This window comes from Macaca mulatta, chromosome 1 (assembly GCF_049350105.2).
Source record: "Macaca mulatta isolate MMU2019108-1 chromosome 1, T2T-MMU8v2.0, whole genome shotgun sequence".
NCBI lineage: Eukaryota > Metazoa > Chordata > Mammalia > Primates > Cercopithecidae > Macaca > Macaca mulatta.
The window spans coordinates 116,233,542-116,247,776 of NC_133406.1; the positions used below are offsets into that span (position 1 = coordinate 116,233,542).

General features: G+C 45.3%; 1 protein-coding gene across 28 annotated transcripts in view; it reads left to right on the forward strand.

Moving 5' to 3' along the window:
- Nucleotides 1-2,968: 2,968 nt before the first annotated feature.
- ARNT (aryl hydrocarbon receptor nuclear translocator) overlaps nucleotides 2,969-14,235 on the forward strand; it is a 67,508-nt gene continuing 56,241 nt past the window's right edge. For all 28 annotated transcript variants that reach the window (XM_077948176.1, XM_077948149.1, XM_077948182.1 and 25 more), the window contains exon 1: nucleotides 2,969-3,126. Coding sequence is in view for 24 of the 28 variants with exons in the window: in XM_015151751.3 (XP_015007237.2) it covers nucleotides 3,102-3,126 (25 nt within the window). In the remaining 4 variants the exon portion in view is untranslated. The remainder of the gene's footprint in view (nucleotides 3,127-14,235) is intronic.

Sequence of the window (14,235 nt, forward strand, 5' to 3'; positions counted from 1 at the left end):
GCTAGAGTGTAGGGGCACCTCAGTTCACTGCAACCTCTGCCTCCCAGGTTCAAGTGACTCTCCTGCCTCAGCCACCGGAGTAGCTGGGATTACAGGCACGCAGCACCACACCCGGCTAAGTATTTTTAGTAGAGATGGGGTTTCACCATGTTGGCCAGGCTGGTCTTCAACGCTTGACTTCGTGATTCATCCCCCTCGGCCTCCCAAAGTGCTGGAATTACAGCCATCCCGCCCGGCCCAGCCAATGTATTTCTTTTGAGTGGATGATTTTTTTTCTTTTTGGTGAATTATAAATATAACAACAAAATGAAAGAATGAAATTTTAACAGATGTAAACAATAATATGCAAATTATGTTAAAATACCTTTGCAGTGAACTAAATAAGTGGATCAATGTAATCTGTGCAGTACATATACAACTTCTAAGAATACAAAGATGTTCAATAGCATAATTACAATTTTAATTAAATTTGTATTAAACATTTCGTGAGCGATACATGAAAAGACAGTACTTTGTAGTGCTAAAACTGTAGTGCTAAAATAGGGGGATGGGTGGAACAGGTCTCCAGTGTCAGACTCCTTTAGTTTGCCTCCCACATTACTTACCTGCTGGATGTCCCTTGCTTAACCTCTTTGTTTCTGTTTCCTTAATTGCAAAATGCAAATAGTAGTAGAACCTACCTCATCGTTGTTGTGAGGATTAAATGAGTAAATACATACAAAGCATTTTGGACAGTGCCTACCTCAAATAGCTCAATGCTTCCTGAAGGGGTGGCCTGCCTCTCCACACCTGTGGGCGTTTCTCATTAGGTGGAACGAGACTTGAGAAAAGAAATGAGACACAGAGACAAAGTATAGAGAAAGAAAAAGTGGGCCCAGGGGACCGGCGCTTAGCATACAGAGGACCCACGCCGGCACCAGTCTCTGAGTTCCCTTAGTATTTATTGATAATTATCTTTACCATCTTAAAGATAAAGGAGTGGCAGGACAATAGGATCATTTTAGGGAGAAAATTAGCAGTAAGGCATATGGATAAAGATCTCTGTGACATGAATAAGTTGAAAGGAAAATGCTGTGCCTTGATATGCATATGCAAACATCTCCATAAACCTTTTAGCAGCATTGCTCCAGCAAGTCCCGCCAGCAAGTCCCACCTTATGCCATAAGGCGGTTTTCTCCTATCTCAGTAAACAGAGCATACAATCGGGTTTTACACCGAGATGTTCCATTGCCCAGGGACGGGCAGGATTTTTAACCAGCAAGCTGCCTTCAGGTACTTGTTTAACAAAGACACATCCTGCGCAGCCCAAAATCCATTAAACCTTGAGTCACCACAGCACATGTCTCTTGCAAGGACAAGGTTGGGGGTAGGGTCACAGATTAATAGCATCTCAAATACAGAACCAAATGGAGTCTCTTATGTCTACTTCTTCCTATATAGACACAGTAACAGGCTGATCTCTTTCTTTTCCCCACACTTCCTATTATCAGGAAACAAAAATTAGCTGGGTGTGGTGGCATGCGCCTGTAATCTCAGCTACTCGGGAGGCTGAGGCAGGATAACTGCTTGAACCCGGGAGGTGGATGTTGCAGTGAGCCAAGATCACACCACTGCACTGCAGCCTGGGTGACAGAGCAAGACTCTGTCTCGGAAAAAAATTAAGAAAAAAGAAAATAAATCTGCACAGCCATCATCTTGTTGATTCCCTATTAAAAACTCCTCACTGGCCGGGTGTGGTGGCTCACGCCTGTAATCCCAGCACTTTGGGAGGCTGAGGTGGACGGATTGCCTGAGGTCAGGAGTTCGAGACCAGTCTGGCCAACATCGTGAAACCCCATCTCTACTAAAAACACACAAAAAATTAGCCGGGCGTGTGGCATGCGCCTGTAATCCCAGCTACTCAGGAGGCTGAGGCAGAGGAATTGCTTGAACCAGGGAGGTGGAGGTTGCAGTGAGCCGATATTGCGCCACTGCACTCCAGCCTGGATGACAGAGGGAGACTTCGTCTCAAATACAAACAAACAAAACTCCTCATTATGTACCTATCACTGACCAAAGGAAGTTACCCATTCTCAAAATACTTTCTTCATCCACTGCCTCCAGTTTTGGCTGGCAATATCTCCCATACCAAACCGTTAACACCCAGATCCTTTTACACTACCAGTCCCATAGCAGGCATTAAAAAGTTAGTTATTTAACTTTTTTCACCAGGGACAAAAGTCCTTAAAACAGGAAAAAAACTGGAAAGGATTACAAATCACCATGTGAAGTTTAAGTATTAGAGCACCTAAAGAGGATTTACAAGATAAGTTGTCTGCAGGGCAACCACTCAGACGACGAATCCACCACCAAGAGAAGGTTTTTAGTCAAATATCCTTTTTTTAGTAAAATATCCTTTTTTTTTTTTTTTTGAGATGGAGTTTTGCTCTCGGTGGCCCAGACGAGTACAGTGGTGTGGCGCGATCTCGGTTCACTGCAACCTCTGCCTCCCAGGTTCAAGCGATTCTCCTGCCTCAGCCTCCCAAGAAGCTGGGATTACAGGCATGTGCCACCACGCCCAGCTAATTTTGTATTTTTAGTAGAGACGGGGTTTTCGCCATGTTGGCCATGGCTGGTTTCGAACCCCTGACCACAGGTGATCCGCCGGCCTGGGCCTCCCAAAGTGCTGGGATTACAGGCGCGAGCCACCGCGCCCTGCCTAAAATACCCATTTTAATTGCATTTCAATGACGTTACTCGGTCATTGACCTCTTACGCAAGGAGGGCGGGGTTAGGGAGACAGCTGGACTTCTTCCTCGCCCTCCCTCCACTGGACTGGCTGGCGCAGGGAGTAGCCCTGCCCTTGGTCGATTTGGCATCTTCATTGGTCAATTTTTTCCTAGGAGGCGGTCGTGTGTTGATTCCGCCCACTATATAGGCGGGGTCTCTCCGCCACAGGGGCTGGGATGGTGGGGCTGCTGAAGCCGCCATCTTGGATTCCGCGGTAGCGGAGGCGCCGCTTCTGGGGAGTGGCCTTTCTCTTCCCCTCCCTCCCGGTTCGGTGGCGGCGGCTCCTCCCACTGGGGGGGGGGGGTGGCGCGGCGGCGGTGGCATCTACGGCCATGGCGGCGACTACTGCCAACCCCGGTGAGGAGACGGAGGACTGGGGCGCCTCTAAAGGGGAGGGGCTGAAGGGGCTGACAACTAAGGAGACCCAGGGCTGAGGGGACGCAGCTGGAGCTGAAGGCGCCGGGGCGGGGCGGAGGCCGCGAGGGACGGTGGGGGAGCGGTGACCTGGGGAGGGGCGCGATCCTGGGGACTTGGGTAGACTCAAGGTGGAGGGAGCGAGGGGGCAGGTGGGAGTTGGGGGCTCCCTCTCCTGACCTCCGTTGGAGCGGCGGCCAGTGGGGGCTGGCTCGCCCTCACTCCTCGGGCGGCGTCTGGTCTGTGATGTGGTCCTCTTTTAACCCTCTGCCCGCTGGAGCCGCTTGATGCCGAATACTGTAGGCAGAGTGGCTCCGTTTACTTTAAGAGTAGTTTGGATTCATAAACCCTGGAACATATTGCTCTTTAGTTGACGTGTTGCTTCCAAACATTTAAAGGTTTAGATTTTAATTTTAAAAATAAAAAATTGACGTTCTTTGATATATACGACATCTCTTTAGGCTGTTACCTCCCACCCGCAACCCCCGTCCCCGTCCCCGGACTATACTTTGAAACTTAGATCTTGTGTTAAGAGGGCCTGTCTGCCTGCTGAGGGCAGGGGTTTGTGTAATGGTTGTGGTTTCGGACAGGTCTTTAGTCCACAGCCCCAGGTTTAAATCTTGTTAGGCCTAGGTCCAGGCAGTTTCCAAACTCTTTCAGAAAAGTTTGATTCCACACCATTTCTCAGTTTCAAAAAATAATCAAATATCGAAAAGATCTAGTCTGTTTTGTCTAAGAGATGGAATAGGGTGTAGTGCAGTTCTAGAGAGATCAGATCTTCAAATTACTAGTCCCACCCTGCCCTCTTTCCTCTATGTTACAGTTATTTCTCCTTAGAAGGTATTTCATTTTAGGGGCCTAGTTTATCTTGCAGACTTTGGTCATTCTTGCAAAATAAAGTCTATCCGTTTCCAAAAACCAATATATTTGATAGCCTTAAAAAGAAAGGGCCTTGAGGTGTGTGTGTGTGTTGCGGAGAATTTCTTGAAAATACAACAGTGGGAGTGATTACCCCCATCCCCACATTGAAATTTAGATTTTTTTTTCCTGTTACTGAAAGGCAGTATTATTTTGCAATATCCAGATTTTGCTGGACAGTTGAATCACTGAAATTTCTTTTCTACCATGTTTCTGGGAACAGCTATTTTAAGAAATGATTAATTTGTCACATGTCATTATCTGTATTTAATTTTTAAAAATTTTTTTTAAAGGAAAGAGAGGTAAAATTAATGGCAAAAATTACATTGCGGGAAGTGCTGAGTGATAGAATAAAACTATAAAACAGGAAAAATGCCATTATGGCAAACCTGACCTTGTAGTAATATAACCTATCTGTGAACTATGGAATAAATAAACAAGATTTTTAACTGATCACACATTGCAAAATACTTATATAACCCTAGTTAAATTGCAAAGCATTTCTCTTATTAAGAAGTCGCCTGAGTAAACAAGTTTTAGTTCATATGTCAGGAGCTTTTTTCCAGCTGTGTGGGTGGGGTTGCTTTATTTTGTTTTGTTTTTTAAACAGCAGCAACCAGAATGACAGCCTCTTGACCATATCTTCATAAGCTGATCAATATCAGCTTAAATCTCAGCAGAAAATAGCATGTGTTTGTGTGTATGTGTGTATGCAGAATCCTTGTTAATGAAACGCTTTGTTTACTATGCTTTGGCTGCTTGGTTCTGCAATTTTTAGATTTCCTTTTTCTTTTTCTTTTCCTTTCTCCTCTCCCCTCTCCCCTCTTTTTCTTTTGATGCAGGGTCTTGCTTCTTGCTCTGTCGCCCGGTCTGGAGTACAGTGGCAAGATCACTGCTCACGGCATCTTCCACCTCCGGGGCTCAAGTGATCTTCTCACGATCAGCCTCCTGAATAGCTGGGACTACAGGTGCCTTGCCACCATGCCTGGTTAATTTTTAAATTTTTTTGTGGAGACAGATGCCTTGCTATGTTGCTCACGCTGATCTTGATCTCCTGGTCTCAAGCAAGCCTTGCCTCAGTCTCTCAAAGTTGGGAATACAGGTGTGAGACACTCTACCTGGCCAGATATCTTTTTTGATATTAAAAAATTCTTCCATCTCTTCTAACTTATCGATTCCATGTTCAGTTCAATCAAATCAGAAGATATGTTTTCTTTTTTCTTTTCTCCCTTTGCACTTTTATATCAAGAGGAAGAGAGCATAGATACATTGTGGATTTTTTCAGTAGTCTATTGCATTTTGGGAAATGAGATTAATGAATGGAGGGACATTAGGTGGAAATGTACTGTGCTTAGTGAAAGTAAATGTTTTCAGGTCAGAATTCTTTGCTATACTGTCATACCTTCTTTCCTTAGAGCCATTTTAAGGACTAGGGACACCATGCCTATTTCTTTGAGTTTTTTCTACTTTGTATTTTTGCTGGAGTACTAATTTTTTTTTTTTTTTTTTAACAATTCTTGTTAGTTTTGTCAAGACTATTTAAAAAAAAATTTCACTCTTTAAGCTTCACTTGAGTTAATCCTTTTTAAAAATATATTTATTTTTATTTTTGAGACAGGGTCTCGCTCTGTCTCCCAGACTGTAGTGCAGTGGTGTAATCACAACTCACTGCAGCCTTGAACTCCTGAGCTCAAGTGATCTTGCAGCCTCAGCCTCCTGAGTATCTGGGTCTACAGACACACACCACCACACCTGGATACATTTTTTAACTTTTTGTAGAAATGGGATCTTGCTATGTTGCCCAGGCTGGTCTTGAACTCCTGGCCTCAAGCAATCCGCCCACCTCACCCTCCTAAGCTGCTGGGATTATAGGTGTGAGCCACTGATCCGGCCAAGTTAATCCTTAGGGTTAGTAATAGCGCTTAAACATGTTAATTGTGCTGGTGGCCCTGCAGTGTTTTTCAAGGGGACCAGGTTCTTCTGCATTTTTCACTGTGGTGCTGCATTAGAAGAAGAGCAAAATATGGTTGATACTCTCTAAGAGTTGTGTTGAAGTAATAGTTCTAATGTGATTTTTTTTTGTCAAATTGATAATTCTTCATATTCTATCATTTTTCACTGGTTCTACTTATCACTGGCAAGTAGAACTCCGTGGGTAGGTGGTCCATGAAACTTTAGGCTATTTCTTTCTTGTCTATGGACTACTAACAGTTTTGAGGAACACATTTTTTTTCCCCATAGGAGAGGGTCTTGCTCTGCCACCGAGGCTGGAGTACAGTGACACAATCATGCCTCACTGCAGCCTTGACCTTCTGGGACCATGTGATCCTCCCACTTCAGCCTCCTAAGTAGGTGGGACCACAGGTGTGCACCACCATGGCTGGCTAATTTTAAATTTTTTTTAGAGACAGGGTCTTGCTATGTTGCCCAGGCCCGTGTTTAACTCCTGGCCTTAAGTGATCTTCCTGTATTGGGCCCCCGCTAAGAGCTGGGATTATAGGCATGAGCCACCATGCCCAGCCAAGGTGGAACACTTTTTAAATTGAATGTGTGATTTGTAATGCATTGGCTGAGGGAATAGTTGGGAGGAGATTCGGTATTTGATTTACAGTTCCAAATTCAGACTAGAGACGTTGAATTAGTTTGTAGTAAATGTAGGTTTTTTTCTCTCTTGATTCTGGTATTCTCATTAGTAGAGAATTCTTTTTGTGCTATTATGTATAAGTTACGGTGGATGGAGAATGTAGTAGAAGGAAAAGGGTAATACCGTTTGGGTTTGCAAGGCTGTCATTTAGGAAGAAAATTTTTTTTAGCTATTTTTCACCTATGTAACTTACAGTTTTAACTGCATCAATTAACAAAATTCTTTTTTTTTTTTTTTTTTTTTTTGAGATGGAGTCTTGCTCTGTTGCCCTGGCTGGAGTGCAGTGGCCGGATTTCAGCTCACTGCAAGCTCCGCCTCCCAGGTTTACGCCGTTCTCCTGCCTCAGCCTCCCGTGTAGCTGGGACTACAGGCGCCTGCCACCTCGCCCAGCTAGTTTTTTTGTATTTTTTAGTAGAGACGGGGTTTCACCGTGTTAGCCAGGATGGTCTCGATCTCCTGACCTCGTGATCTGCCCGTCTCGGCCTCCCAAAGTGCTGGGATTACAGGCTTGAGCCACCACGCCCAGCCACAAAATTCTTACCTGTTACCTTCATTTACCTTTTTCAGATATGGGAAAATAGGAATTCATACAGTGTAAAGTTAAGATGTCAAGATATTCTTTTATGGCCAGGTGTGGTGGCTTGTGCCTCTAATCCCTTTGGGAGGCCGAGGCAGGCAGATGGCTTGAGCCCAGGAATTTGAGACCAGCCTGGACAACATGACAAAACCGCTTATCTACAAAAAATACAAAAAATTATCCAGGCACTGTGGTGTACTTTTATAGTCCCAGCTACGTGGGAAGCTAAGATGGGAGTATCACCTGAGCCTGGAAAGTTGAGACTGCAGTGAGCTGTGATCATGCCACTGTACTCCAGCCTAGGTGTCACAGTGAGACCCTGTCCCCCAACAAAAAAAGAGATATTATTATATTGCAAAGGCCTTTTTTTTTTTTTTTTTTTTTTTGAGACAGGCTCTGCCTGTGTCACCCAGGCTGGAGTGCAATGGCGTGATCTTGGCTCACTGCAACCTCTGCCTCCTGGGTTCAAACAATTCTTCCGCCTCACCCGAGTAGCTGGGATTACAGGCACCTGCCACCACGCCGGCTAATTTTTTATTTTTAGTAGAGACGAGGTTTCTCCATGTTGGCCAGGCTGGTCTTGAACTCCTGACCTCAGGTGATCCGCCCGCCTCGGCCTCCCAAAGTGCTGGGATTACAGGCGTGAGCCACTGCACCTGGCCACCATCTTTTTTTTTTTTTTTTTTTTTTTGAGACAGAGTCTTGCTTAGTCGCCCAGGCTGGGGTGCAATGGCGCGATCTCGGCTCACTGCAAGCTCCGCCTCCCGGGTTCACGCCATTCTCCTGCCTCAGCCTCCCGAGTAGCTGGGACTACAGGCGCCCGCCGCCTCGCCCGGCTAATTTTTTGTATTTTTAGTAGAGACGGGGTTTCACCGTGTTAGCCAGGATGGTCTCGATCTCCTGACCTCGTGATCCACCCGCCTCGGCCTCCCAAAGTGCTGGGATTACAGGCGCGAGCCACCGCGCCCGGCCTTTTTTTTTTTTTTTATTATTATACTTTTAAGTTCTAGGGTACATGTGCATAACGTGCAGGTTTGTTACATATGTATACATGTGCCGTGTTGGTGTGCTGCACCCATCAACTCGTCAGCACCCATCAACTTGTCATTTACATCAGGTATAACTCCCAATGCAATCCCTCCCCCCTCCCCCCAACCACTGTCTGTTTTTAAGAATACTGCCTTGGCTGGGCGCGGTGGCTCATGCCTGTAATGCCAGCACTTTGGGAGGCCGAGGCAGGTGGATCACCTGAGGTCAGGAGTTTGAGACCAGCCTGACCAACACGGCAAAACCCCATCTCTACTAAAAATACAAAAATTAGCCGGGCATGGTGGCAGGTGCCTATAATCCCAGGCACTTGGGAGGCTGAGGTGGGAGAATCGCTTGAACCTGGAAGGTGGTGGTTGCAGTGAGCCGAGATCATGCCACTGCTCTCCAGCCTGGGTGACAGAGCGAGACTCCATCTCAAAAAAGAAAAAAAATAAATAAATAATGCTGCCTGATATGCCATAATGACTTTAGTAAGTAGACATCAGTGAATCTTCAGGTTGGAAATATGACAACGCCTATCATTTTACACTTAAGGAGACACCCAGGGAAAGGAGTGGATAATTAAGTTCCTTCTGTATGCCAGGTTACACTTTCCTATTTTGTTGACTAATCTTTATGTCTAGTCTGTAGCAACTGTCTCCAACTTTTCACATAAGTTCTTCAAATTTAGGTCACTTTTCATAATTTTGTCAATGTATTTTCTTACTTGTTTTAAAGTTTTTATTATTTTACGTAGTGTCTGGGTCTCACTATATTGCCCAGGCTGGTCTCAAACTCCTGGGCTTAAGCAATCCTCCTGCCTCGGCCTCCCAGTGTGCCGGGGTTACAGGTGTGAGTCACCCTGCCAGGCCCGTTTTATATTTTCCCTCCATCTTTTCATTGCAGTTGAATGGAGAAGTAAGTTTATGGGTTCAGCAGTATACTTAGGGCTGGACGTGGTGGCTCATACCTGTAGCCCTGGCACTTTGGGAGACTGATGTGAGTGGATTGCTTGAGCCCAAAAGTTTGAGACCAGCCTGGGCAACATGGTGAAACCCAATCTGTACAAAAAAATACAAAAAATTAGCAGGGTGTGGTGGCATCCCCTGTAGTCCCAGCTACGCGGGAGACTGAGATGGGAGGATGACCTGAGCCTGGGAGGTCGAGGCTGCAGTGAGCCGTGATTGTGCCACTGCACTCCAGTCTGGGTGACTGGGAGACAGCGTGAGACCCTGTCTCAAAAAACAAAACAAAACCAGCATACTTAGGATGTAAGTTCCATGAGAGCAGAACTTTTGCTTTCCTTGTTTGCCAAAGTACTGCAGTGCTTACAGTGGGTGCCTAGTATGTTGGATTAGAGTTCAATATATGTTTGTTGAATAAAAATGAATGTAAAACTCACTGTTAATATGAAATACCTTTGAAGGGATAAGACTAATTAAGCCATTGACATCATGAATTTGTACGAACTATAATAATATCTAATATTTATTAGTAATATGTACTAACTGTTCTCATTTAATTTTTATGACAATTGTATTAGGTAAGTATTATTATCCTTGTTTTACAGATGAGGAAACTAAGGCACAGAGAGTGAATATGTAACTTGTCTGAAGTCACATAGCTACTAGAAGGTAGAGACAGAATTTTATTGTTGGCAGTCCATCTACACAGTCATCATTCTTAATCTCTAAGTTATTATTTTTTCCATTGGGACCTAGAGTCATCTTCCTACTGAAATGTAGTACAATGGGTATCTTTTGAGAAGGAGGTAGGTGGAGTATTGTCTTTTTTGCAGATGAAAAGGGTGGAATACCACATTAGATAGCCTGGGGGCAAGGTATTGCTTGGTTGGAGAACCAAGTGCAAGGTGCTGAAAAAAGGAGCTAGAAGAGTAGTTTCCAGGCTGAGTGTGGCGGCTCACACCTGTAATCTCAGCACTTTGAGAGGCCAGGGTGAAAGGACTGTTTAAGCCCAGAAGTTGGAGACCAGCCTGAGCAATATAATGAGACCTTGTCTCCACAAAAATATGTATATAAAAAATTAGCTAGATGTGGTGGTGGATGCCTATAGTCCCAACTACTTGGGAGGCTGAGGTGGTGGGAGGATCTCTGAGCTTGCTAGGTCAAGGCTGTAGTGAGCCATGATCACGCCACTGGACTCTAGTCTGGGTGACAGAGTGAGCCTGTCTCTAGGAAAAAAAAAAAAAAGAGTAGTTTCTTAAAATCTTTTCTGTAACATTCTATATTTGTTTTGTTTTGTTTTGTTTTTTTGAGACGGATTGTCCCTGTTGCCCAGGCTGGAGTGCAGTGGTGCGATCTCAGCTCACTGCAAGCTCCGCCTCCCAGGTTCATGCCATTCTCCTGCCTCAGCCTCCCCAGTAGCTGAGACTACAGGCATCTGTCACCACGCCCCGCTAATTTTTTGTTTTTTTTTTTTTTTTTTTTTTGAGACAGAGTCTCGCTCTGTCACCCAGGCTGGAGTGCAGTGGCGCGATCTCCTCTCACTGCAAGCTCCCCCTCCCGGGTTTTATGCCATTCTTCTGCCTCAGCCTCCCGAGTAGCTGGGACTATAGGTGCCTGCCACCACGCCTGGCTAGTTTTTTGTATTTTTTAGTAGAGACGGGGTTTCACTATGTTAGCCAGGATGGTCTCGATCTCCTGACCTCGTGATCCGCTTGTCTCGGCCTCCCAAAGTGCTGGGATTACAGGCTTGAGCCACGGCGCCCGGCCAGTTTTTTGTATTTTGAGTAGAGACAGGGTTTCACCATGTTAGCCAGGATGGTCTCGATCTCCTGACCTCGTGATCTGCCCGCCTCAGCCTCCCCAAGTGCTGGGATTACAGGCGTGAGCCACCGCGCCCGGCCTAACATTCTATATTTCTTTCTCCTAGTTCTGTGTTTCAATTCTTTAAATACTTTTAAGGTTTTTTTTGAGACAAGGTCCTGTTGTGTCAGCCAGGCTGGAGTGCAGTAGCATGACCATAGTTTGCTGCAACACCTCCAATTGCTAGGCTCAAGTGATTCTGCCTCCTCAGTTTCCTGAGTATTTGGGACTGTAGGCATGCACCATCATGCCCAGCTAATTTTTTAATTTTGTAGAGACAGGATCTCGCTATGTTGCCCAGGCTGGTCTTGAACTCCTGTCCTCGAGTGATACTCCTGCTTTTGGCCTCCCAGATTGCTGGGATTACAGGCATGAATCATTATGCACTGCAGCTTTTAGGGTTGTTGTTAGAATCCTCTCCAAGTTCTTGGTACTCCACAATTGAGCCTCTCCTAGAAACTTGGTTTCAGAGACACTGTGTTGCTTGGTCTTTATCACTGATTGTTCCTTCTTTGTCCTTTTTGCTTGTTTTTCTGCTTCTTTCTTTTTTTTGTTCAGTGTGCTTCTACTTTTCTCTTCTCATGCTTGAGGCGAGAACTGTTTTTTGAGTCAGGGTCTTGCTATGTTGCCCAAGTTGGTCTTGAACTCCTGAGCTCAAATGATCCTCCTGCCTCGGCTTCCCGAGTAGCTGGGATTAGAAGTGTACACCACAGTACCCGGTTTGGGGCTAGAATTAATAGTAAACCAGGCAATTTCCTTCATTTCTTCCCATTTGCCTACCTACCTGCCTTCCTAGCTGCTTGCCTTCCTACTTCAGTTTGACATTCACTTGGTACCTACCATAATCCCCTTCGCTTTGTATTAGTCCATTCTCACACTGCTATAAAGAACTACCAGAGACTGGATAATTTATGCAGAAAAGAGGTTTAATTGACGAGCAGTTCTGCAGACTGTATGGGAGGCATGGCTAGGGAGGCCTCAGGAAACTTGGAATCATGGCGGAAGGCTAAGGGGAAACAAGCATGTCTTCATATGGCTGGCAGGATAGAGGGAGAGAAGGGGAAGGTGCTACACACTTTCAAACAACCAGATCTCTTGAGAACTCTATCATGAGAGAGCACTAGGGGGATGGTGCTAACCCATTAGAAACCACCCCCATGATCCCATAACCTCCCACCAGGCTGCACCTTCAACACTGGGGATTACAATTTGACATGATATTTGGGCGGAGACACACAGAGCCAAACCATATCACCCTTCATTTATCTTTTATGTATAAAAGACTCCAAAAATTTCATTCCTGGCTTCTCACATAAACTGCTTTCCTATATTTTTATCTATTTAAAAGATCTCTCTCTTTCTCTCTTTTTTTTTTTTTTTTTTTTTTTTTTTGAGACGGAGTCTCGCTCTGTCGCCCAGCCCAGGCTGGAGTGCAGTGGCGCGATCTCGGCTCACTGCAAGCTCCGCCTCCCGGGTTCACGCCATTCTCCTGCCTCAGCCTCCCGAGTAGCTGGGACTACAGGCGCCCACAACCGCGCCCGGCTAATTTTTTGTATTTTTAGTAGAGACGAGGTTTCACTGTGGTCTCGATCTCCTGACCTTGTGATCCGCCCGCCTCGGCCTCCCAAAGTGCTGGGATTACAGGCGTGAGCCACCGCGCCCGGCCCTCTTTTTTTTTTTTTTAAGTTGAGACAAGGTTTTACTATGTTGCCCAGGCTCATCTTGAAATCCTGGACTCAAGCATTCCTCCCACTTCAGCCACCTGGACTACAGGTGTGTGCCATTGTGCCTGGCTGCATCTCTGTTTGAATAGTTTTTTTTTTTAAATTTATAGAAACGAGGTCTCACTGTATTGCCCAGACTGGTCTTGAACTGCTGAGCTCAAGTAGTCCTACCGCCTTGGTCTCCCTAGTAGCTGGAATTGTAGGTGTATGACACCATGCCCGGCTCTATTTGAGTAATCTTTTTTTTTTTGTTTGTTTTTGTTTTAAAGACAGAGTCTCTCTGTGTTACCCAGGCTGGAGTGCAGTGGTGCAATCTTGGCTCGCTGCAGTCTCCGCCTCCTAGGTTCAAATGATTTTTGTGCCTCAGCATCTCGAGTAGCTGGGACTACAGTGTGCCACCACGCCTGGCTAATTTTTTGTATCTTTAGTAGAGTTGGGGTTTCACCATGTTGGCCAGGCTGGTCTCGAACTCCTGTCCTCAAGTGATCTGCCCGCCTCGGCCTCCCACAGTGTTGGGATTACAAGTGTGAGCCATTGCGCCCAGCCTCTATTTGAATAATCTTTAACATCCTATATATGTATGTTCTCACCAGTATTTCCTTCAAATCTGCTGTCTTTCCTACCTTTCGGTATCTTTCATGACTATCAAAATTGAGTTTTTCATTTCCCCAGTCTAAGGAACTGTAAGTGTTTGGATTTTACTTTTTATGTGTTTATCTGGGTTATTACCTCTTCTCAGGTCTTTTGCCAAATATTTGTGTGTGTGTGTGTGTGTGTGTGTGTGTATGTATGTATGTGTGTATACATACATACATAAAAATTATTTAAATCGGGCCGGGCGCAGTGGCTCAAGCCTGTAATCCCAGCACTTTGGGAGGCCGAGACGGGCGGATCACAAGGTCAGGAGATCGAGACCATCCTGGCTAACACGGTGAAACCCCGTCTCTACTAAAAAAACAAAAAACTAGCCAGGCGTGGTGGCGGGCGCCTGTAGTCCCAGCTACTCGGGAGGCTGAGGCAGGAGAATGGCGTGAACCCAGGAGGCGGAGCTTGCAGTGAGCTGAGATCAGGCCACTGCATTCCAGCCTGGGCGACAGAGCGAGACTCCGTTTCAAAAAAAAAAAAAAAATTATTTAAATCAAAACTATACATGCATATTTTAATATTTAAAGACTTAGTTTTATGTTTGTTACAAAAATATTATAAGGGAGTCCTCTGCTCCCTTTCTCTCATTTCCTTCTCTCCAGTGGCATCATTTTTATTTCTTTTAACATAATTCTTTATTTCTGTTTAAATAAAATGTCCCCGTGAAAGACATTAGTTTCCAGATCGAAG